The sequence below is a fragment of the Stomoxys calcitrans genome, chromosome 1, assembly GCF_963082655.1.
Source record: "Stomoxys calcitrans chromosome 1, idStoCalc2.1, whole genome shotgun sequence".
Lineage (NCBI taxonomy): Eukaryota > Metazoa > Arthropoda > Insecta > Diptera > Muscidae > Stomoxys > Stomoxys calcitrans.
In genome coordinates this window covers 177,218,492-177,244,076 of record NC_081552.1, presented here as the reverse complement: position 1 = coordinate 177,244,076, position 25,585 = coordinate 177,218,492, and the positions used below count along the sequence as shown (strand labels likewise).

Below are 25,585 nucleotides of genomic sequence, written 5' to 3'. Positions count from 1 at the left end.
CTTGGGTAGTAGAATAATAATCGGGAAATCAGTTTTAAGAGAGATATATCAGTTTATAGACCGATTTGGATCATACAGACCACTGTTGTTAGTTTTAAAAGAACATTACGTTCTGAATTTCAGTGGAATCAGTTAACAATTGCAGCTATCAGGGGCTCAAGATGCCAAATCGAAAGGTAGATCTATAAAGAAGCTATGTCATATAGAGAGTTGCCTTTTATATTTAGGGATTGGACAGCCCTTGTGTTACAATCGGCCAACTGATAGTTATATTGTAAAACTTAACATTTTTTAGTTTATACGTATTCAGAAGGTTTTGACATACGAGCGCCATTAGTGTTATTTACAGTAACTGAAAAGATTCATCTTCCCAAAAAAAAAAAAATGAAATTAAGTCGTGAACATTTTCGTGTGATTATTTTTACAATGTTCGACGTTGATTAACCGAACAACAGTGCATCGATGAACTTAATTAAATTTTTGGCGACGAAACGGTGAATTCAACCGAGGTCGTAGTTCACTCCAAGACGATTTTCGTGAAGGTCGTCCAAAATCAGTTGTTGTTCCAAAAACCATTGATTTGATGCTGTGCGCCAACTGCTTTAGCAAGATCGTCATGTGACCTTTTGTGAGATTGGGACAACCTTAGGCATTATTGAGTGCATAGTGCATGAACATTTGACCGTCAAAAAAACTTGTTCGCGTTGGATCCCACAAAATTTGTCAGCCGCTCAGAAAAGGCTCGTGTCGATTGGTCGAAAGAAATGCTTCAAAAATACGATAGCGGTGCTTCGAGACACGTCTATGACATCGTGACAGGTTATGAATAGTGGATTTACGCGTATGAGCCCGAAAATAATCAGCAGTCTACTGTTTGGGTGTTTCAAGATGAGCCAAATCCAACAAAAGATCCAAGCAAATGACCAGTTTTCCGAAAAAAACTGGACATGTCGCAATCGTACCACTAGAATAACGCAGAACAGTCAATTCTGTGTGGTACACAACTATTTGTTTGCCAGTTGTCTTATTGTCTACCACGACAATGCGAGCTCTCACAAATAGGCTCAAACAACTGCATTTTTGAGCACTCAAAACATCGATTTGCTTAGTTGTCCGCCGTATAGTCCTGAATTGGAACCGAATGATTCCTTTTTACTTATTCCTATTTATTCCCGTAAGTAAAAAATAAAATGAGAGTTCAACGTTTTTCGGTACCTGAAGAAGCGGTTGATACGTTCAGAATGCATGTTTTGGAGTTACTTCAATCAACAATTGCGCATGCAAACGTGTATAGATCTTAATGGAGAATATTTTGAAAAACAATAAATCGATTTTCGATTATTAATATTTGTTTTTGTTCTCTAATCCTGAAGTATAAAAGGCAAGAAAGCCTTACATTCCACTATTCCTTCTTCTCACCCCTTACTACCACATTTGACTGAATCTCCTGCTCACAACTAGTACCAATTGGACACCAAATAATGCGCGACTGACAACCCTCGGTTCTTACCCACATTTGATGTCATAAGGATTTTGTATGATTTTGGTCAATGGGTATCGTTTCTGGAAATCAGTGCAACGTATGTGAACGAGGAATCACATCTTCAGGTTTTTCTTTCTTTAAACCATACCCATTGACCGAAAGTCTAATAATTCCATTTAGACTTTCAATTAATTTAATCATGTTTACCTTGTGCTGTTTACAAACCTATCACTGCTACTGCAGCACATGTTTATGTGCCATTTTTCGCGTTTCGCTCTTTAAAAAAAGCAAAAATATTTTCAAGTGTACGAGCACCACGTTGCAGCACAATACATCAAAGTGAATTTAACAATAAATTTGAAAAATCAAAATTTTTTCTTCAAAATAATTTTTTTTGTATATATATGTGTGTGTGTGTTTGTGTGTGACGTGTAAACAAATTACACACACATTGAAGTATACATTGTTCGTAATGTTGAAGCTAAACTTTGCCGGGCAAAGCTCAAATTTGTGATGAAAAATTGTGCACCTAAACTGAGAAAATTATTTAATACAATATTAAATATTTTTTTTTTTTCGCTCGGACACATCAACACACAGACATACGTAACATACATTCATAAATCTAAAATTGTATGTGATATTACATTGGCTTATACCGTTTTGCTTGCTTGTGGAATACATTTCAGCCGTTATGGAATTTTGATTAAAAATAATCAGTTAATGGATAAGAGCATCTGCTATGAGTGTTTTTTTTTTTTACCCTACACCGATTCTGTGGTACAGGGTTTTATAACTTAGTGAATTCGTTTTTACCTTCCAAAAGTTAAAAATGTTGTTAAATAAGTATGCCGATCGAATCAGAATCATTCGATTCGATTAAGCCATGTTCGACTGTCTGTCCGCATGTCGCTCCATGTTTACTTCTGCACAAAGCACAGATCGAACTTTTGATTATATATTTTCGAAATACGAATAAGTTTTAGGACCCAAACACGAAGTGTTTTGAAAACTTGTTAAAAGGCATTAAGTTCGGCGTGGCCAAACTTAACCTTAACTTAACCTACCACTTCGGGTATATATATGAACCACCTTTCGTCATATACCGGTGATGCATAATTTATGCCTCCCATAGCAGCTATATCGAAATATGGCCCGATTTGGACCAAATTCGACACGGACATTGCGTGGCCTAATAAGTACAAGACATTTTTCAGTTTTGTAGAGCAAAATATTATTCTTTTTGGTAACCATATCCAACTATATACCGATCTGAACCATATACGACACGGAGAGTATATATACTTTATGGGTCTTAGACGAATATTTCGAGGAATTACGAATGGTGGTGGGTTTAAAAAATCGATTGGTTCAGTGTTAGAATAGGTCCTTCTAGAAGCCACTATTTGGCTGAAGTTCACGTATGGTATAAATTGGTACGTGCAGTTCACAAATGACCCAAACCACTCAGATTGGTTACATTTTACTTTTGAGCCCCTAAAAGCTTTCTTCATAGCTTCACTTTACTTCACAGAACACGTATTTGGACAAAAAAGCAGTGCTGCGCACTTGACAGTTTACATCAAATGAATTTTTGGATAATTTAATAAAAACCATTAAGAAATGCCTAAAGTCGGGCGCACCATAAGAATCGCTATATACTGTTGGAGCTATTTTAGGTTATGAACAGATTCGGGTCATACTTGGCTTGGATGCTGGAGATCATAAAAGATGTCATTGTGCAAAATTTCAACTAAATCGGATGAAATTGTGCCGTCTATGGACCGATTCAGACTTTCGGATAAGCACTGCGCCCTCTAGAGGCTCAAGAAGTAAAATCAGAGGATCGGTTAACATCGGAGCTATATCAGGTTATGCACCGATTCAGACCATGTTTGGCAGGTATGTTGAAGGTCATGGGAGAAGTCGTTGCGCAAAATTTCAGCCACACCAGACATGAATTTGGCCCTTTAGGGGATCAAGAACCATAATCGGGAGATCGATTTATCTGGGAGGTATACAAGGTCTTAAACAGATTCAAGCCAAACTTAGAACAAATGTTAGAGGTGTCACTGTGGAGAATTTCAGCCAAATCGGATAAAAAAGACGACCTCTAGGGGCTCAAGAAATATAATCTGGAGATCGGTATATATGGGAGCTGTATGGACCGATATGGCCCATTTACAATTCCACAATACAATACCAACTTCAAGCAATTAGTTTTACTCCTTCGAAAGTTTGCGTGCTTTCCAATAACAGACAGACGGACGGACTGATGGACAGGCAGACGGACGGACGGACAGACAAACGGATGGACAGACAGACATACGGACTTGCCGATGAAGGACTTCATTGGGTCATCCCAGTACGTTCAACTGGCTGCAATGGGATTAAAATCGGATAGTAATTGAGCCCTCTAGAGACTCAATAAGTTAAATTGGGCGATCGGTTTATATGGGAGCTGTAACGGGTGAAAGAACGATTTGTCCGCTTACAATCCCAACCGATCTACATGTGCAAGATTTCAAGCGCCTTGGTTTACTCCTTCGACGGACGGACATGCCTAAATCGACTTGGAACGGCAAGACAATCACAACAAGTAAAAAAGCATCCAATTCAGCCTGGCCGAACTTTGGCTGTCCACCACCTCGGATATACTAATTAAAAACCTTTCGTTATAATGCAGTGAAAAATGCATCATTAATGGACTCTAGATGTTTTATCTAAATATAATTCGATCTCATTGTACCACATGCAACGATTAAAAAATTCACCTTTTATGGGCCTAAGAACATAAATCGGGAGATTGGTACATGTATTAGACAGCTAAATCAAAATATAGACCGATCTGAACCATATAGAATACGAATGTGGAGAAGCTTAACACACCCCACTGTGTCAAATTTCAGCGAAATGGAGTAATAAACGTGCTTTTATTGTCCCAAGAACTAAAATCGGGAGATCGGTACATATGTCGGATATATCCAAATATAGCCCGATCTTGGTCATAATCGGTACGAATGTCGATGGTCCCAACGCAACGCACAAAATCGGGTACGCAACGCACAAAATCGGGTACGAAACATAGACCGATCTTAACCATACTTGGTACGTCGGTTCTGACGCAAATCATTGTGCCTTGTTTCAGCAAAATCGGTTAATAAATTCACCTTTTATGGGTCTTGAACTTTAAACTGAAAGGTCAGTATATATGGCAGCTATATCGAAATCTGAACCGATCTGGACCGTATTGAATAGGGATACACAACTCGTTATACCAAATTTCTGCGATATCTGACATTAAATGTGTCTTTAATGGGCCTATGACCTTAAATCGTGAGATCGGTCTATATGACAGCTATATCTAAATCTGGACCAATCTGGGCCAAATGAAACAAGAATATCGAGAGGCCTAACATAACTTACTGTACCAAATTTCAGCAAAATCGGACAATAAGTGCGCCTTTTGTGGACCCAATACTCTAAATCGAGAGATCGATCTATATGGCAGCTATATTTAAATCTGGGCGGTATTTAACAAGGATGTCGAAAGGCACAACTCAATCTCCCGAATTTCAGCGAAATTGGATAATAAATGTAGCTTTAATAGACTTAAGACCTTAAATCCGCAGATCGGTCTATATGGGGCCTATATCAAGATATAGTCCTGTATAGCACATTTTCAAAATTTTTAAAAACGCCAGATGTCGGAGGCGGCTGAACCGATTTAAGCGAAATTTTGTGTGTCACCTTATCGTACCCTAAAAACACAAAATTGGTATAAAATTTTGGGGTCAAATAATCTGGCGGAACGCCCCATCCCAAAACCTACCCGAGCGGACATGTTTACCGATTGGGACAATATGGGTATCAAATGAGGGGTATTTAAGAGTAGAGTACGAACCTGGTAAACAAATTTCACCCGAAGTGTTCGGGGGGCTCCCCCACCACAAAAAATCTCACACACACACATTTGGCAGAGTCTGGGACCCGTCCACCCACTTAATATCAGTCAATAGGACGTGTAGTTCGATCGGGATTATATGGGAATTAAAAGAAATGTCTATGACAGTAGAGTATGAATCTAATGTAGATATAAGGATCCAAGCATCTGGGTAGCGTACTGCCATTCAGCAGGACATGTGGATCGCGACAACGAAGGACTCAAATAAATGGTCTTTTGGGTCTTAGCGTCAGGGAGACCGGCCCTCTCCACCTAATATAAACAACACCAAACTGTCATGTAAGACGAATGAAAACATATTGTACACAAATGAAAGGACGTGTCTAAAGGCAATCTCACTCCCTACATCCTTCCCAAAACAAAATGGAATTAAAAATTATATATGTAAGCCGATCAGGATAGAATAGGACAGCAATAAAAGGTCTTTGGTAGTAGTGTACACTTTATGGCCACAAATTTGGATAGACACAAGAAGGACCTGCGGATTTTTAATATGTGCTATCCCAAATGGTAGCTTTGGAATATGATTTTGAAAGTAGAAAACAAATAGAAAAAAAATTAATTAGTGTCGATCTGAGCGAGATCCGTAGCCCTGAATGTCTTGATGACCAGCTTTAAAATGGTTAAAGAAAAATCCATTTTCAAAAAGAATTTTGTGGTGTAGCGAAGCTCACCGAGAGCCAGCTAGTATGTATATATTTATGTAACTATCTGGGTGGGATTGGGGGTTAGTTTTGGGATGGCATAAGTGTACTGCATGTACCAAATTTCAGCCAAATCGTACGTGAATTTCGGCTTCTCAAGAATTCAAATCTGGGGATTCATATAGTGATTTGGATCATACTTGGCATGGGTATTGGAAATCCAAACAGATGTGTTTATGCCGAATTGCAGCCAAAGCGGATGAAAATTGAGGTCTCTAAGGGCTTCAGAACCAAAATCCTACCCCATCCTATGGTGATAGGAATATTAAAAAACCGTCTAAAATAAATTTAAATATCCTCTGTGACTATGAAAAATAAACAAAGGTAGTATTTTTCACATTTCCACAAAAATTACCTTTTCCCCTTCACTCGCATCACTGTGCCGTACTCCATTATGAAGTTATCTTTTGTAACGAAAATTATATTTCTCTCCAGCGATTACTTTTTTCTTGTGGCAAGCTAACCTACCGTGTTTTTTATCTTCTGGCATTCATCGAGTGCTTATTTGGAGCTCCAAGTTTAGTTGGAGTAGTGTATATGTAGGATAGGAGGTATACTAGTCTAGTCATTCCGTTTGTAACAACTCGAAATATTGATCTGAGCCTCCATAAAGTATCTAAACTTTTGATCGTCTTGACATTCTTAATTGATCTAGCCGTGTCCTTCCATCCGGCTATCTGCGGAAATCATAAGTTATAAGGAAATAAAGTTATTGGCTCGAAAATTTGCACAGGTACTTGTTATCGTTGTAGGTAATTGGGGGATTGCAAATGAGCCACATAGGTTCTGATTTGGATATGAAGTGGTCCTTCGATCTAACTTCTAGAGCCCCTAGAAGCTGCAATTACTATCCGATTGGGCTGCACGCAGTGCTTTGTTGCGACTTTCAATGATCGTACAAGGTATGGTCCAAATCGGTGGATAAACTATACAAACCGATCTCCTGACTTGATATCGTGAGTCCTAGAAGCCGCAATTTTATTTCGATTGAGCTGAAATATAAGAAGACCGGTCACAACGCCCAGGGGACATAAGGCCTAAAAAAATGTTTGGGCCCATTACCCATCCTGATTCGGGTATAACGCCCAATATTTTTTCGAGCATTATGACAGCCCAAAAATCGTTCGGAATGCATTGGGCTTTATGACGTTTTTGTTTTTGAAATAATAAAACCAATTGCTAATATTTCTATGAAAATTCTTAACGCCCATTTTTTTTTGCAAATTTGCCCATGAACATTCCGTTAGGGAACAGGGCTTTCTGACATCTTTATGATTAGACGTTATGAACGCAAAAAAAAGAAATGAGCGTTATGACATCCTCTAAAGGGGACTGAACGCCCGAAAAAAGATTTGGGCGTTATGACCGGTCACCGAAATTTTACACGTAGTGTTTTTTATTGACTTACAATATCCATAGTAATGGTGGTCCAAATTAGCGCATATCCCGATATAACTCCCATATAAAGCGATTTCCAGATTAGACATCTTGAGCCCCTAGAAGCAATAGTTTTTATTCGATTGGCCTAAAGTTTTGCACGTAGTGTCCTGTTATTACTTCCAACAGTCATATAAGTCAATAACTTGATATAGCTCTTATTTTAACCGATAAACCGCTTAGTCTTATACAGTATCTTAATTCGGTACTTAGAGTACACATATGCCCTTCAAATGAGATAATTTGTGAAGTTATTTAGCAGAACCCATGGTGATGGGTTCCTAAGATTCAGCCCAGCTGAACTTGTTTTTTTGTAGCCATTGGAACTGACTCAAGGGCCATCATCAGTCAATGTCAAGTCATTTAATGTTAAAAGTTAAAAACGACCAAACATACGTTCGTAAATAACTGGGAGAAGGATAGCGTCTGGTCATGGTTGGCTGAAAGGATAAAAGCTGCTCGGCAAAAAAACATGGCAATAAGAAGCTTTAAGGTGGAGAAAAGAAAGAAGAACTACAAAGAAACAAAATTCTATCTTATTTGCACTTCCGTACCAAAAAAGAAGAACAAGAAAGCAGAAACTATGATGGAATGCTGGAAAGACATGACGCAGAAATAACAACTTTTTGCGAACCAAAGACGGCAAATTTATTTTGCCCTGCCACTAAGGGGGTTGATTTTCCTACATGACCAAAATGGAAGGTGGTTTGGGTGTTGCTGCTAGCACCTTTAAATGCAATTTATATGGGAAATACGATGTGTGAGCTATATCCGAGCGTCATCAATGTACTGCTGCTGATGATGATGATGACATTGCTGTTTCTGGCACAATTGCTTTCAATGCTGTTATTGAAGCTTTTGAAGATGACACTCACTTTGGGTTTCCGCACAAAAATAACACTGTCAACTACTGGAAGGAAAATGGTTTGTTATTTTGTGGCAGCAGTATAATGCAAAAACAGCCATTAGCAAAATTTCTGAGCAAATGTTGATCAGGTAATCCATTTGTACTGCAGATTCAAAAAAATAAAGGAGATTACTACATATCTGGCTTTGTTGTCAAATAAAGCAAAATGTACTTAACCAAATCCGTGAAGGACATGATTAGGTACCGCTTTTATTTCGATTTTATCGGCGCATAAAACTTTATTGAAGCAAAAATGTAAATTGGAAATTAAAATTGAGAAAATTAAGGAAATTTTAAAAGCGAAAATTTGTTGATTAGCTTCAAGTTCATCTCCTTCATGAACATTCCTTTTGTAATGCCCATCACCGAAGGAAGCTCACTAAAATTGCAAGTATTGTGCTCCGACAGGAAACCTACTGTGAACAGAAAATACCCTCTAGGTTAAGTTAGGTTGCATGGCATTCGACTAGCAACCTCGGTCACTTGTCGCTTCACTCGGAGACTTTAGGTACATTGTGCTCACCCTAGAAGAGAATTAAATGGAAAAACAATAGATAAACATACACCACTGAAAGAAACAAAACAGTAAATAAGGACAGAAAAACGAAACTAACGCATAAGACAAAAATAAAACGAACGGTCGAGAGTATATTCCAATTAGACAATTTAGGCCTCTACATAACTCCAGAATAACAAAAGGGCTAAGAGCCTGCAGAGCATCCAGGCCCTGAAAGAGCACTTTATCATGTGTCTTCTCTTGGCAATTTCTGGACAGTGACACAACAGTTATTTAACAGTCTCCAACTCCTCCTCGTCGTCGCACATCCTGCAGAAGTTTGCACCTTGCGAGACGTCAAAGACCTGACGTTGCAATGACCAGTCAGGACTCCTATTAGCAGTCCTTAGTCATGCTTCTTCAGCCCCAGGATAAGAGACGTAATTTTTCGCGAAATACTCTGCCATAGGGCCTTTGAAACCCTCAAGATAAAGCTAACGATGGCATAAACATCGAAAGAAGTTTAGAGGACCGCACAGTCAGGCATCCCAGGCCCCTATCATCCCCTCGTCATGTCAGCGACCTGACATCGCATTGGCCGGTCAGGACTCCCACCAGCAACCCAAGGTTCCAGTTCTAGAACAATTGACGTTCTCGTTTCGAAGAACTTTAGCCACAGTATCTTGACAACCCTGCAGCCCAGAGCGCCAGCCAACGCTGAGTCTGTGCGTTCGCCATAGTAGGCATCCTCCATCACACAAAGCCAATTCAAAGGGGGCCTCTATCAACGTCGCACTCTCAGAGATTATCCGCAATTCAAAGTGACACAACAGACAACAGCCTATAGCGCCAGCCATGGCCGAGTCTGGGCATTTGACCACCACCATCACAAAAAGCCAAGTCGGAGGGGGCTTTCCATCTGCGTCGCACTCTCAGAGTTAGGTTAGGTTAGATTGAAAAGAGGTAGATATAAATCCGTCCCATGCCACTATAGACATACACCTAAGCCAGTAATCGGCTGGTTGTGCGCTCTAAAATCTAAAAAGTAACCTCGAAAGAGAAAATTTTAAGTTAGGAATTCCGTGCTACTTACAAAATCCTTAATCAATTTCCACACCACTCCCATATGTTGGTTCATGTCTGGTATCGTGTCCCCACTTAAGTATCGGTCTATTAGCCGCCAAAGCCGAGCAATGACAATGCTCCAATGTCTCATCATCTTTCCCATATGCCCTATTCATGCGATTATTTGCCGTACCGATTTTGCATAAGTGAACTCCTAGTCCTATGTGTCCCGTTATGGCAACAAAGCTATACCGACCTGCTTCTTATGTCCTTTCAGTAATAGCTTCGTCTACTCACGATCTAAATCACCTTATGGGATTTTTGCCGTTCTACCACTGATTCGCTGTTCCACAGAGTTATGTTTGTCACCCAAATCGGAATGTGTCCACCCAAAAGGCTTCGGGTTAACCAAGTTTATTGACGGCCATTCCCTGGCCTTTACTGCCAAATCGCCTGCCCTTTCATTCCCCTTTACTCCGTTATGGCCCGGCACCCAAACGATTTGGATTGTGCCATCCTCAGAAAAGGCGTTAATCTCCTTCTTACACTGCAAGACTGTTCGTCACCTTACTCTCGTGGTTGTTATTGGCCTTATGACCATTTTACTGTCGGTAAAGATGTTCACACTCGACGTCCTCGCGTTAGTACCACACCAACTCACGCATTCCGTAATCGCCCAGGTCTCAGCCTGCAGGACCGTATTATTGTCAGGCAGTGTAAAGCAGATCTCAGTCCCTGGGTTTTCAATGTAGACCACAGGCCCACTCTGTCCCCTAGCATTGATCCATCCATGTAACATGATCTTCCAGATGGCAATACTAGGGTTCCGTTAGTCCAAGACTGTGCCGCTGGCAGCAGGGTCTCTCACTCGACCTCAAGTGTCGTCTCAATTATTCGATCGGAAACTTCTTCCCTTCCTTCCTTCGCCGTGATCTACCACTGATTCGCTGTTCCACAGAGTTATGTTTGTCACCCACTTCATTAAATCGGAATGTGTCCACCCAAAAGGCTTCGGGTTAACCAAGTTTATTGACGGCCATTCCCTGGCCTTTACTGCCAAATCGCCTGCCCTTTCATTCCCCTTTACTCCGTTATGGCCCGGCACCCAAACGATTTGGATTGTGCCATCCTCAGAAAAGGCGTTAATCTCCTTCTTACACTGCAAGACTGTTCGTCACCTTACTCTCGTGGTTGTTATTGGCCTTATGACCATTTTACTGTCGGTAAAGATGTTCACACTCGACGTCCTCGCGTTAGTACCACACCAACTCACGCATTCCGTAATCGCCCAGGTCTCAGCCTGCAGGACCGTATTATTGTCAGGCAGTGTAAAGCAGATCTCAGTCCCTGGGTTTTCAATGTAGACCACAGGCCCACTCTGTCCCCTAGCATTGATCCATCCATGTAACATGATCTTCCAGATGGCAATACTAGGGTTCCGTTAGTCCAAGACTGTGCCGCTGGCAGCAGGGTCTCTCACTCGACCTCAAGTGTCGTCTCAATTATCCGATCGGAAACTTCTTCCCTTCCTTCCTTCGCCGTGATTATACCGCGAAGGTATAAGCTGCTCCCAATCTCAATCCATTCTCCCATGTCCTATGTCCATGTCCATGTCCCTAGTGGGCGTGGTCCTCATCGCTCCGCCTATGCCAAGACAACATGTTTTCTGACCTTGTTGTATGGTCCTAGCGTTGCACATTTTCTCCATAGCTGTCCATTACTGAAGCGTAAGTAAGTATTGATCTTATCACGCTTCTGTAAAGCCAGTGGACTATCCTTGGACTCAAGCGCCATTTCGAGCCAACGGCCCGTCTACTAGTGCCCAACCTCTGTGAGCTTTCTCAGTACGCCCAATTCAGTTTCCTGTCCAAGATCACGCTTAAGTATATGACATTGTCATATATCGAAATCGTATTATTGAGGAAACGGGGTGCGTTAAATTGGCCCACCTTCGTCTTCCTCGTGAACAGGCATATTTCAGTCTTCTCTGGGTTAACATTGAGACCTCTGGGTCCCAGTCATATGCAAGACACTTTTGGCACTTCTGCATAGCTCGTTCGGATCCTTATCCTTTAGAAGTATTATAACATCGTCGTAGCAGCGTAGCAGACGTTCTCAATTCCCTCCTCAGTCGGAGGGACCTAAGAAGGTTGGGATGCCCACAGCCCAAAGCTCCCTCCCCGGAAAGAAAACCCGAAAAAAAAAGTCTTTGACTCCCTCAGTCTGAGGCAAGTCTTCTACGCCGTGCACTTCACGTACAAGTTTAAAGGTCTCAGATGAAGTATCACATGCAGTGCTACTGTTGGAGCACTCCTCTTCGCCCTCGATATCACCCCCGCCGCAATACCCTGTACCTTCTCCATCATACCCACCTTCTCGAGAGCCCAGTGCCACACCAGGCACCTATAGGTGAGAATCGGCCGAACCGAAGTAGTGTAGATCCAATGGATCATATTTGGCCTATGTCAACAACTCCTATCTGTCGAGTTGCGACATGACTTGAGCGTATTCAGCCCCTGTTTGATTAGCTCTCGTTTCTTCAACCGTTCAATTTCTGGTCAAGAATTACGCCCAGGTATTCAGTCTCCCGAGAGAGCAGGACCGGTCCCTTGAATTCGCCATATTTCTTCCTTCTTGTGAACTCTGTCTTTCTGGGGTTTATATCAAGCCCATTGGCTCTTGCCCATCTAGACAGCTTCCTCAGCGAGTCCAGAAGGATATCCGTGACAGTAGAGAGAAAGCAACCCTAACTCAAAATGATGACATCATCTGCATAGGCAACCACTTTCGCACATTCCTCCTCGAAGGACCTGAAGATCCCATTGATTACCAAGAGCCCCCTTACCAAGCTCTTAGCTAGTGATTAATTAATAATTCTGCCCTTATGTATTACATCAATCGAGTTCACCAAGAGAGGGGCCACTCTCATTTCAATATCGCCCCAACAAAAACTCAATCTCCATATATGACTTAAGATCAGAGCAGAGTCAATCATTAGCCCATATAATTTCTTCAAGCTAATCCAAATATAAATTAAGGTAGTATATGAAAATTGTTTTGCAGATTCCATTATAAATAGTGACTAAGAATCAGCTTGGTTAAATTCAGCACATTTTTACTTTTTAAAGATGATTCTATAGCTGGGCATTTCAAAATATTCGTACGATGACCCAGAATATACATATATCTATATAGGGTCAGATAATAAAATCTGCCAAAATTAATTTCATTGTGTAGCAAACGGAATGACAAATTGGGTGATGGGGTGGAAATGAGGTATTTTATTTTAGTTATTAAATTTGTATATCGATTTCATTAAACGCCCCCTATTCACTTTTTCACTTTCTCTTTTGATATACTTGCAGTTCTAAATTTTCATTAATGTGAAACATCAACAATGCCGTGCATGTTCCTAAAAACAAAAGCAACAAAAACTACAACAAAATGGCTTTATATGAAATTTGTAATATTTTGTTGGATTGTATGTTCCATCAGCCACAAATCACTGGCTGTGCCAGCAGCAACAAATTCCCTCCTCTTGAGCTCTCAAGTTAACCCGAACCTTAACAATAATCCGAACATAAACAACAACAACAATCCATTGGTATTGCTAAACAACAATGGCAACAACAATCTGAACATGAACACAAACACCAACCCCAACAATCTCAACAACAATAATAATCACAATAGCAACAACAACAACAACATTAATGTCATCAGCAGCCAAAGCAGTAGCAACATAAACATTAATAACGACAACGCCAACGGCAATATTGCCAATGTTCTAAATGTCAACAATCAAAATCCCATTAATTCGAATACATTGGGCAACAATGGCCTGCCCAACACGAATGTGGCTAGCGACATTAATGTGGCCGGTGGCAATGGCAATTTACCAGGAATTATTGTCAATACTGGCACAGGGAATGTTGTTGATCTAATGTTGAATGCCACCGGATTAGGTGCCATGGGGCCGGGTGGAGTGGTGGTCAATGGGGTTCCTGGTAGTGCTAATATTGGCAATATTGTGGCCATGCCCAAGGAGAAGGTTTACGAAAAGTGTACCGGGCCGGCAGATCCGGGACCATGTAAGCAGTATACCTACAAATGGCGCTACGAATCGACCACAAACGAATGTACTTCCTTCATATGGGGTGGCTGTGAAGGAAATTCCCAAAATCGTTTCAACAGTGAGGCGGAATGTCTATTCCATTGTATAGGAGCTCCACGTAAGTATAGATATGTAGGTCTACTATAATATAACAGTGGTGGGCAATTACAAAGAATAAACACTTCTTATTGATAGATATAGGGCAGAAGGGCCTGTCAATAGATTGATATAAGGAAATGTCATCCATCAGTTAGGTTCGAACCCGGTTCAATGATAAGGGGATCTCCTGTTTTATGTTGAGTGCGAACGGCGTTTCATTGAAAAGTGACACCTCTTGGTTGAGAAGTTGTACATGGTTGAAATACTCACAAATGCATTTGTTGAAGGAATAACCACCGCTGAAAAATATTTTTAGATGTTCTCACCGACAGGATTTGAACCCGGGCGTTTGGTCACAATAGCAGGGCATGCTTACCTATGTACCACGGTGGCTTCCTAAGACCCCATAAAGTAAATATATTATTGATCGTCGATACAGTCGATCTAACCATATCCGGCTGTCGAAATCACGATGGCGGTCGAACGCGTAAAGCTAGCTGCTTGAAATTTTACACAGATACCTAGTCTTGATGTAGGTCGCTGGGGATTGCAAATGGGCTATATGGGTTAAAATTTAAATAAAGCTCCCATATAAACCGATCTTCCGATTTGACTTCTTGAGCCACTAAAAGCCTTATTTTTGTCCGATTTGGCTGAAATTTTGCATGTCGTAGCCTGTTTTGACTTCCAACAACTGTGCTAAGTACGGTCCGAATCGGAGTTAATTTGTCTGAAACTCCTCACGTAGTGTTCTGTTAGGACTTTTAACAACTATGCCAAGTACGGTCCACATCGGTCTATAACCTTATATAGCTCCCATATGAACCGAACTTCCGATTTGACTTCTTGAACCCCTACAAGCTGCAATTTTTATCTGATATGGCTGAAATTTTGCATGTAGTGTTCTGTTTTAACTTGCAAAAACTGTGTCCAGTCCAATTGGGCTGTAATCCAAATTGTGCAATTGTATGCAAAATTTCAGCCAAATCGGACAAAAAATGCGGCTTGTAAGGGCTCAAGATGTTAAAGCGGGAGATCCGTTTATATGGGGGCTATATAAGGTTACAGACCGATTCGGACCGTGCCTGGCACAGTTGTTAGATGTCATTACGTGCAAACTTTCAACCAAATCGGATAATTATACCAACCACCATATGATGGGGTACACTTTTCTAGTCATTCCCTTTGTAAAAACTCGAAATTTCGATGAAACTCGACCTAAGACCCCATAAAGTATATATATTCATGAATGTCGTGATATTCTGAGTCGATCTATCCATGTCCGCCCGTCCATTTGCCGAAATAACGATAGCGTTGAACGCGTAAATTTTGCACAGCTTGAAATTTTGCACAGCTACTTCTAATTGATGTAGGTCGTTGGGGATTGCAAATGGACCATATCGGTTCAGATTTGGATATAGTTCCCATATAAACAGACCTCCCGATTTGACTTCTTGAACCCTAGAAGCCATAATTTTTTATCCGAAAAGGCTGAAAATTTGCATGTAGTGCTCTTTTACAACTTGCCAAATTTGTGCCAAGTACGGTCCAAATCGGTCTATAGCCTGACATAGCTCCCATATAAATCGAGCCCGCGATTTGACTTATTGATCCCCTGGAAGCCGCAATTTTTGTCCAACTTGGCTGAGACTTTGCACTTGGTGTCCTGCTATCACTTCTTACAACTGTACCAAGTTCGGTACATATAAACCGATCTCCCGATTTGACATCTTGAGCCCCTGGAAACCGCAATTGTTGTCCGATTTGGCAGATATGTTACTTGTAATATTCTGTTACGACTCCCCACAATTGTACTTAGTACGGTCCAAATCGGGGTATGACCTCATATAGCTTCCATATAAACCGATCTCCCGATTCTTCTTGATCCCCTGGAAGCCGCAATTTTTGTCTGACTTGGCTGAAATTTTGCACGTAGCGTTCTGTTACGACTTCCAACAAACGTGTCATGGATGGTCAAAATCGGTATAGTTCTCATATGATATAGTTCCCATATAAACCGATCTCTCAATTACCCTTGTTCGGTTCCTAGAAGCTTCTGTCACACCAGACACCAAAAAATTTTGGTATGTTAACTCTACATAATAATATAATGCCCTTCAACTTAATTTATTTTGCTTAAATTTTTTACTTGTTTCTTTTAACAACCCCTACATAACCTACAACCCCTGCTCTGAAATGGCAAAACTATTGCTGTAATAGCAGAACAACTGCTATAACAGCAGAAAATTTAACGACTAATATATAGCAGACAATGTTTGCTATTTTGAGCAAACTTTTTGTGTGTAGCTGCCAGATGAGGCACCTAGTAGTAACGACGAAAACATTCCGGTTGGCTTCCTCGTCATGGCTTCCTTTACCATAAAGTCTGTAATGATATGCCTTCGCAAAAAAGCATTGTTCCAATATTCCGGGGTCCCCGTGAGTCGCGGCAGGTAGTCCTCCTCTTCCATGTTTGAAGGCTATCTGATTCGGCGCTGGACTTGATTTTCCAAACCTAATGTAGCGATGGTCCTGATCGATTCGATTTTCTAAACATTTTATCACATCTAAAACCTCTTCCTTATCCTCTCAACAAAGGTAGGCGTGTTATCTGTGTTATTATGTCTTTAGTATTCAAGAATTCTGCTTCTTAATGTTGTTACTACCCCACGTCTTTGGTGGTGGCCTATTTCATAGGCTAGGTTTACTCTTTAAGAGTTTGGAATAAAAAAAAAAACAATTAATTCGGCGGGATTTATTGTTTTATCTGTATCTGATTGAAATTACCACCATATTAATTTCGGCTTTCCCTCTCGTTACAGATACTTTGCCACCATTTTTGCAAACGACTACGCGCGAACCCAGCACCACCGAATCGTCCATAGCACAGCCATCGTACACACTATCACCAACCTATGGTGATTACGAGACAAGTCCAGTTCCCTTTGAACAACGAGGCCCCGAACTGACCTTTGCGGAGACCGGGCAGGAGAAGACTTTTGTCTTTGCTGAGAATAACACATTCATACAAATCGATGGAGACATCATACAAACATTTCAATTAAGGTAAATAAATGCTCTTTGAAGATTTCTGATTGAATTTTCAGCATCCGCCATTGTTTATTTTTCAGATTATGCCGTGAAATATCATTTCAATTTCGTACCCGCTTGCCCCATGGTCTGTTGGTCTATCACAATGTGAAGAACCCGGATCGTATAAATCTAAATCCCTATGCCTTGTATGTCATTGTGGAGAAGGGACAATTGAAGGTGGTCCATGTGTTTGGCAAACATTCGACCAGTGTTACAGTTGGCGAAGGCTTGAATCGAGATGAGTGGCACAGTGTTATGGTAAGTCCAATAGAATGTATATCTCATAGACGTGTTTATGTCTGAGAGACATGTGTGAAAGTGTATTGTTGTGATTCCGTTTGGTTGTGTGTAAGCGGAAATTAAATATAAACTATGACAATGGCCACAAACATGAATGCATCCATCATAGTCTAACGACTAGAGAAAACAAAGGCGAGCAAATTAAAGCAGTTATGGATATGAAGGAAGTTTAACACGTTTGAATGTCTTCGGTTATTGTCTGAAAATCTAATCGTCACATTTTGCGGTGGTGAGCATTTGAGTATAATCGAAAGCTTGTTATTTATTTTGGAATATGTCTAGGCTAAACAAAAACCCTTAATACGCATAAACACCAGCATGAAAATAAATTTTACAGAAAAGTGTGAATTTGACATCCTATCTCCTTAAAACATCCTAAAACGGATGAAATGATCTATCTGGAAAAAGTCAATAAACAAAATAAAGTGTTGGGGACCGCGACTCTATCCATTTTCCCCATCCAAAATGTACATATAATTAGCTCAAGACAGAATGTGAATCAAACAAACCGAATTTTTGATATACTTCTCTTGAGAAGTGTCTAGTCGGTATACTTCTAATTTTCCGCGGTGAATGAGGAGTACGCCAATCGGCTCTTTAGTGAACTGAACACCCTCAGATGCACGTGTTGGTAAGAAGAAATTTCAAGACATCATTAAACCAGGATCCACTTAGTTTACACCGGTTTATCCGGTCAAATATCCCAGGGAAGGGGAAACTGGAAATCAATATGGTGATCAAAGCGGAATTTATGGCTAGAGCACATGAAATTAATATAACTTAAGTACCGGTATAGACAATTTGTGTTTATACCCCTGTGGTACAGGGTATTAAAGATTTGTGCATTTGTTTGGAACGCTAAGAAGGAGACGAGGTAAACCTATTGATAACTATACCGATTGGCTAAGAATCACTTCCTGATTCGATTTAGCTGTGTCCGTCTGTCTTTCTGTCCATGTATTCTTGTAATCAAGGTACAGTTCGCATTTGTTGTCCGATTTTCACAAACTTTTGCATAAGTCTCTTTTTTGGTCCAAGGACGAACGCTATTAATTTTGAAAAAAATCGGTTCAGATTTAGATATAGCTCCCATATATATCTTTTATCCGATGTGAGCTTTTAAAGCTGTAGAAGGCACAATTTTGGGCCGAACTTTACCAAATTTGGCACGAAGTGCTTTTTGTGATGTGCCAGTATGTGCGATAAATGTCATAAAAGTCAGATCAGATTTATATATAGCTCGCATATATATCTTTCATCCGATGTCGTCTTTTAAGGCTGTGGAATTCACAATTTTGGTCCGATCTTTACCAAATTTGGCACCAAATGCTTTTTCTGATGTCTTAGTATGTGTGCAAAATTTCATCAGAATCGGATCAGATTTATATATAGCTCCCATCTATCATCCGATATTGTCTTCTAGGGTTGTAGAAGGCACAATTTTGGTCCCATCCTTACAAAATATTGCAGGTGACGTTCGCACTACATGCTAAAAATGCCATCAAAATCGAATCAGATTAAGTAAAGTTACCATATATATCTTTTAATCGTTTCGGCTTTTAAGGCTGTAGTAGCTACAATTTTGGCGCGATCTCTAAAAATTTTTTCATGAGATGTTTTAATTGACATTAAATCAGGTTTAGATAAAACTCCCATATTTATCTTTTCTGCGTTTCGACTTTTATGGCTGTATAAGTCACAATTTTCGTACCATTATAAGAAAATCGTAGAAGGTTCTATTCGATATTTCAATAGGTGTGAAAAATTAAAGTCTGACTAAATTTGGATATAAGTGCTATAAATTAAAAGTATTATGTAGACTCGATGGTGTAGTGTATAATACTGTCGGCTCCGCCCGACTTTTGCCTTACCTTACTGGTTTTCTGTTACGATAGGTTAGGTTGAAAAGAAGGTGCAGATATTAATCCTCCCCAAGCCACTATGGACATACATCTAAGCCAGTAATCGGGTTGTTGTGCGCTCAAAACACTAAAATGTAACCTCGAAAAAGAAAATTTTAGGTTAGAAATTCCTTGCTACTTACAAAATCCTTAATTATTCTTCTGTTAAGTGGGATTTAAGAGAATCTTATCGATTTGACTTTTCCTCCCAACAGATACGGTTATTTAGACATACTCTTTGATAGCTTCCACATGCTGAACATCTGCATTGATTTCATAAACACATTCGTATAGGATTTAGTAACCGGTTGGTTGGAAGCCACCGTAGAGCAGAGGTTTGCATGTCCGCCTATGAAGCTTAACGCCTGAGCTCGAATTCTGGTGAGAACATCAAACAAAATTTCAGTGGTGGAAACCCCCTCTTAATGCTGGCGACATTTGGATGTACTATGCCAGGTAAAAACTTCTCTCCAAAGAGGTGTCGCGCCGCGGCACGCCGTTCGGACTGGCTATAAAAAGGAGGCTGAGAAGTTTGGAATGTTCATGGGCAAATTTGCATTTGCAAATAATTTGGTGGACAGCGATGGAGAAAAGTGCAAGATAAGGATAATACAACAGATTCAGAGATTATGTTGTTTTTGGCAAAGGAGGGACGATGAGGACCACGACCACTGGAACACTTAAGTCTATTTTAGACTTCTGACACTTAGAAATACAAATTAAGTGTGAGGCGGAGATACCTGAGTCGTGCGCGCGGCACTGCTGCCAGCGATACAGTCTTGGATTGATGAAACCCTGGTATTGCCATCTGGAAGTTCATGCTACACAAAGATAGGGGACAGAGTGGACCTAGACGTCTACATTGATAACATAGGTACTGAGATCTGGTACGATCTGCATTGTTTGGGTGCCTAACGGAGTAAAGGGAAAATGAAAGAGCTGATGATTTTGACAAGAAGGCCAGAGGACTGCCACCAGTAAACTTGGTTTATCCAGAGGCGAGGGAGACGAACTAACTTACAGCAATGTGGAACAGAGTAAAATACGACGAAAATTCTATGTGGAAATCCGTACCGTGAGAAGACGAAGCTATTACTGAGAGAAAGCAGGAAGGTGGTGAGTATGGCTTTCGGTATCATTACGGCTCAGATATGTAAGGACGAAGGGGCACTTATGCAGAATAGAATTAGCAAATGGCAGCTTAAGAAGGACTATGTGGAAGTTGATGAGAAGTTGGGTCAATTGCCCGGCTTTCGCGCCTGATAGACACCGGTAAAAAGGTGGGGACCCTAAATTTGGAATTGGAGTTGTTCTTAATTAAGGATTTTGTGAGTAGCACTAAATTCTTGCCTAAGATTTTTTCAAGTATACTTTTACTGATTTAGTTGTATGCCCATAGTGGCATGTGGTGGATTAATATCGGCATCCTCTTTTCAAACCTATTCTAACCTAGGTGGCCACCGTGCCGCAGACGTCAGCTTGTCCCCCTTCTATACTGAACGGAAGTATTCGAGTCCTGGCGAGAACATAAGAAGAATTTGTTAGCGGTGGTAATTGCCTTACACATTTTTGAGATATTTTTGAGGTGTTCAGCTGTGTAAAACTTCTCTACTAAGTGGAGTCGCTCTATGATAAGGTCCCTTATCATAGGACGTGAACATAAGTTGTACATGTACTCATTTATAAGAGAGAAGTATCTCCCGCTGTTTCTCAATGGGATGTCAATTGGTTAATTTCCTCTTTTTTGCAACTGTTTACCAATTTATTCACCGATTCGTTTAGTAGATAAGTGGATAAAATTTTTGACTATCTTAAAACTATAACTTTTTCTATATACCAGCGATATTAAACTAATTAAGTCGATAAAAAGATGGTATCGCTCTTTCTATCTTAAGCATAGTGTAACAGATTTGCAAGGACTAAAGCCGCATTCATATTATCAAATTATCCGTGATTTCTTGTATACGGGATAGAAGCGTGTCGCCTTGAATGGTCCAGCTGATAGGCCATTCTCTCCTGTTGCCTTGTTGTTACATTACAACACTAAGGTGACCTATTGATGAATAAGCGGAATCATCGTTGTAGCCATTATTGAATACAGCTGCAGTGAAAAATTATCTTTCTAAAGCACACTATCTTTATATTCACCACCATAGTCATTCCGTTATAAGACCCCATAAAGTATACATATTATTGATCGCCTCGACGCTTTGAGTTGATCTAGCCATGTCCGTCCGTCCGTCTGTCAAAATCACGATAGCGGTCGAACGCGCAAAGCTACCCGCACAAAATTTTGCACAGATACTTACTATTGATTTAGGTCGTTGGGGATTGCAAATGGTTCATATCGGTTCAGATTTATATGTAGCTCCCATATAAACCGATCTCCCGATTTGACTTCTTGAGCCCTTGGAATCCGAAGTTTTTGTCCGATTTGGCTGAAATTTTGCATGTAGTGTTCTGTTATGACTTTCAACAACTGCGCAAGTACGGGCCGAATCGGTGTATAAAATAATATAGCATGCATATAGAACAATCTCCCGATTTTACTTCTTGAGCCCTTAGAATCCGCAATTTATATCCGATTCTGCTGAAATTTTGCATATGGTGTTCTTCTGTGACTTTCAATATAACCTGATATAGCTCCCATATAAACAAATCTCCCTATTTGACTTCTTGAGCCCCTGGAAGCCGCAATTTTTGTCCGATTTGCATGTGGTGTTCTATTACAACTTCCGACAACTGTGCCAAGTACGGTTCAAATCGGTCGATAACCTGATACAGCTCCCATTAAAACAGATCTCTCCATTTGACTTCTTGAGCCCCTGAAAGCGCAATTTTTGTCCGATTTGGATGAAATTTTGCATATAGTGTTCTATTATGACTTTCAATAATTGAGCAAAGTACGGTCCAAATCGGTGTATAACCTGATATAGCTCCCATGTAAATCGGTCTCTCGACCTAGAAGCTTCAATTTTAACTGGTTTGACAGAAGTTTGGTATGTAGAATAAAATTATGCGCTTCGACTTAATTAATTTCGTGTACATTTTTAGCAGAATCCATGGTGTTTGGTTTCCAAAATTCGGCCCGGCCGAACTTAGCACGCTTTTACTTGTTTTTATACCCACCACCGAAGGATGGGGGTATATTCATTTTGTCATTCCGTTTGCAACACATCGAAATATCCATTTCCGACCCTATAAAGTATATATATTCTTGATCAGCGTAAAAATCTAAGACTATCTAGACATGTCCGTCCGTCTGTCCGTCTGTCTGTTGAAATCACACTACAGCCTTTAAAAACAGAGATATTGAGCTGAAACTTTGCAGAGATTCTTTTTTTGTCCATAAGCAGGTTAAGTTCGAAGATGGGCTATATCGGACTATATCTTGATATAGCCCCCATATAGACCGATCGGCCGATTTAGGGTCTTAGGCCCATAAAAGCCACATTTATTAACCGATTTTGCTGAAATTTGGAACAGTGAGTTGTGTAAAGCCCTTCGACATCCTCCGTGAATTTGGCTCAGATCGGTCCAGATTTGGAAATAGCTGCCATATAGACCGATCATCCGATTTAGGGTCTAAGTCCCATAAAAGCCACATTTATAATCCGATTTCGCTGAAATTTAGGACAGTGAGTTGCGTTAGGCCCTTCAACATCCTCCGTGAATTTGGCTCAGATCGGTCCAGATTTGGATATAGCTGCCATATAGACCGATATGCCAATTTAGGGTCTTAGGCCCATAAAAGCCACATTTATTATCCGATTTTGCTGAAATTTGGGACAGTGAGTTGTGTTAGGCCCTTCGACATCCTCCGTGAATTTGGCTCAGATCGGTCCAGATTTGGATATAGCTGCCATATAGACCGATCATCCGATTTAGGGTCCAAGTTCCATAAAAGCCACATTTATTATCCGATCTTGCTGAAATTTGGGACAGTGAGTTGTGTTATGCCTTTCGACGTCTTTCTTCAATTTGACCCAGATCGGTTCTGATTTGGATATAGCTGCCATATTGACCGATATCTACGTTTTAGGTTTTGGGGCCATAAAAGACGCATTTATTGTCCGATGTCGCTGAAATTTGAGACAGTAAGTTTGGTTAGGCTCTTCGAAGTCCTTCTTCAATTCCAGATCGGTCGAGATTTGAATATAGCTGCCATATAGACCGATATCGCTATTTAAGGTCTTAGCCCGATTATAGGCGTATTTATAATCCGATTTCACCGAAATTTAACACAGTGACTTATGTTAGGCTTTTCGACATCCGTGTCGTATATGGTTCAGATCGGTTTATTTTTAGATATAGCTAGTGTACTTTTAGTATTTGGTCCAAATCGGAACATATTTTGATATAACTGATATGGGACATAAGGTATGAAATTTCCACCGAATTTTGATGAAAGGTGGTTTACATATATTCCCGAAGAGGTGGGTATCCAAAGTTCGGCCCGGCCGAACTTAACGCCTTTTTACTTGTTTTTTTATCAAATATCGGTTCATACAATGTATTGTCCAAACTGCCTGGAATGTAGGGTGACAAGTATAACAGTGCCCGTAGACCAAAGAGAAAGTTACCATGTTCCCAAGGCAGTGGCCTCAACAATTTTTCAAGTCAGAGGCTATGAGTATAGTATTAGATTCTAAGCATAAGATAGTGCCGTCCTCAATAAGACTGCGATGCAGAAACAAGTTATCGCTTGGATCCGGCCAAGTAGTGAACAGTTGGTGGATTTCTGCAGCGCCATTCACCAGAACACAACACCATATAGCAATTTAGGTTTTGTAGCTTTAGTATACAGCCAATATATGACACCAGATTTAAGCCTCCTACTCTTGCAAATAGCCATATCTTTAATATACTCGTGGTGTCTGTACTTGAGCAACTATAGCCTGTTATCGGGAATGACTTGACGTTATGCTGTTGAAAACAATATTTTTGAGGATGCGGTAGTTGAAGCTGTAAACAGATACCTAGTAATTGCCGTTCTCGTAGACCATCCACCACTTATAGCAACAGATAAAGTTAACCACCCTTGGCAAACCAGAGTACAGAACTACTCTCGCAAATATCCTCAAACATATCTCTTTTGACGCAACCCACCCAAGTCGCAGAGTACCTAGATAAGTATATTTAAGAAGATCTAGAAACCACACACTGTTAAAATACAAACAACAGCTATTCACCATTCGACTTACTGATTATTTATCGATTCCGATTTTGGTATTTTTAGTTTGTGGTATTACTCCCAACGATATTATTAAGCAATTTAATTAACTTCGCTGCAGATTTAGGTTTTCCTCAATGCGAAATACTTTCGAATTCGGTTAAACTTGTTATATACTTGAATTTCCCTGTGCATTACCAAATTGAAATTTGAAATCTTCAATACCTTAAAATTAAGTTGGGCTTTTAAACGTAACACATACCATTGGATTTTACAAGCTTAGTTCCATACAAATTGGAAAACGCACAATGGACCCTCATCAGTATTTTCGCAACTTCACAACCACGAAAACCAATCAATCTTATTGATTGCATACAATACACCATAGTACTATCATAGTAACACACCATTTTCAATTACTAGCACTAACAACACTGTGGCACTCTCTATGATATCCACTCTGCAGGTGGAAAGCAGGTAGAGGATATCCTGTAGGTTGTGAGACGCAACAATATAGAGACATTGTGATTGTTGCAAAATGCGTTCCAGGTTGAATACATTCATGTGTGATTTGTTATCAGAAACTGTTTCTGTTGGCAACGTTACAATAGAAGGACTCTAATTTTTTGTTTGGTCATTGCTATGAATAGAGGAATATCCAAGAACCCAAAGCCGATACCTCCCTCGATGTTGCTTTATCAACTTGGCTACAATGGCCAATGAAACTCAATCAGAATATGAGCAATACTAAAGGAGGCTACTGCTGATGTTTTCTTTGGGTTATTGGTCTATTTGGAAATGCATATTTCCTAATGAACAAACATAAGAGCGTATAGTGTTTTAAGCGTG

The 25,585-nt window shown here is 40.2% G+C and overlaps 1 protein-coding gene across 7 annotated transcripts in view; it reads left to right on the top strand.

Annotated features, from left to right (window-relative positions):
* LOC106093786 (axotactin) overlaps window positions 1-25,585 on the top strand; it is a 448,664-nt gene that overhangs the window by 65,388 nt on the left and 357,691 nt on the right. For all 7 annotated transcript variants that reach the window (XM_059363679.1, XM_059363659.1, XM_059363628.1 and 4 more), the window contains exons 3-5: window positions 13,422-14,288; window positions 17,092-17,335; window positions 17,401-17,620. In XM_059363679.1, coding sequence (XP_059219662.1) covers window positions 13,454-14,288; window positions 17,092-17,335; window positions 17,401-17,620 — 1,299 coding nt within the window. In that variant the 5' untranslated portion in view covers window positions 13,422-13,453. The remainder of the gene's footprint in view (window positions 1-13,421; window positions 14,289-17,091; window positions 17,336-17,400; window positions 17,621-25,585) is intronic.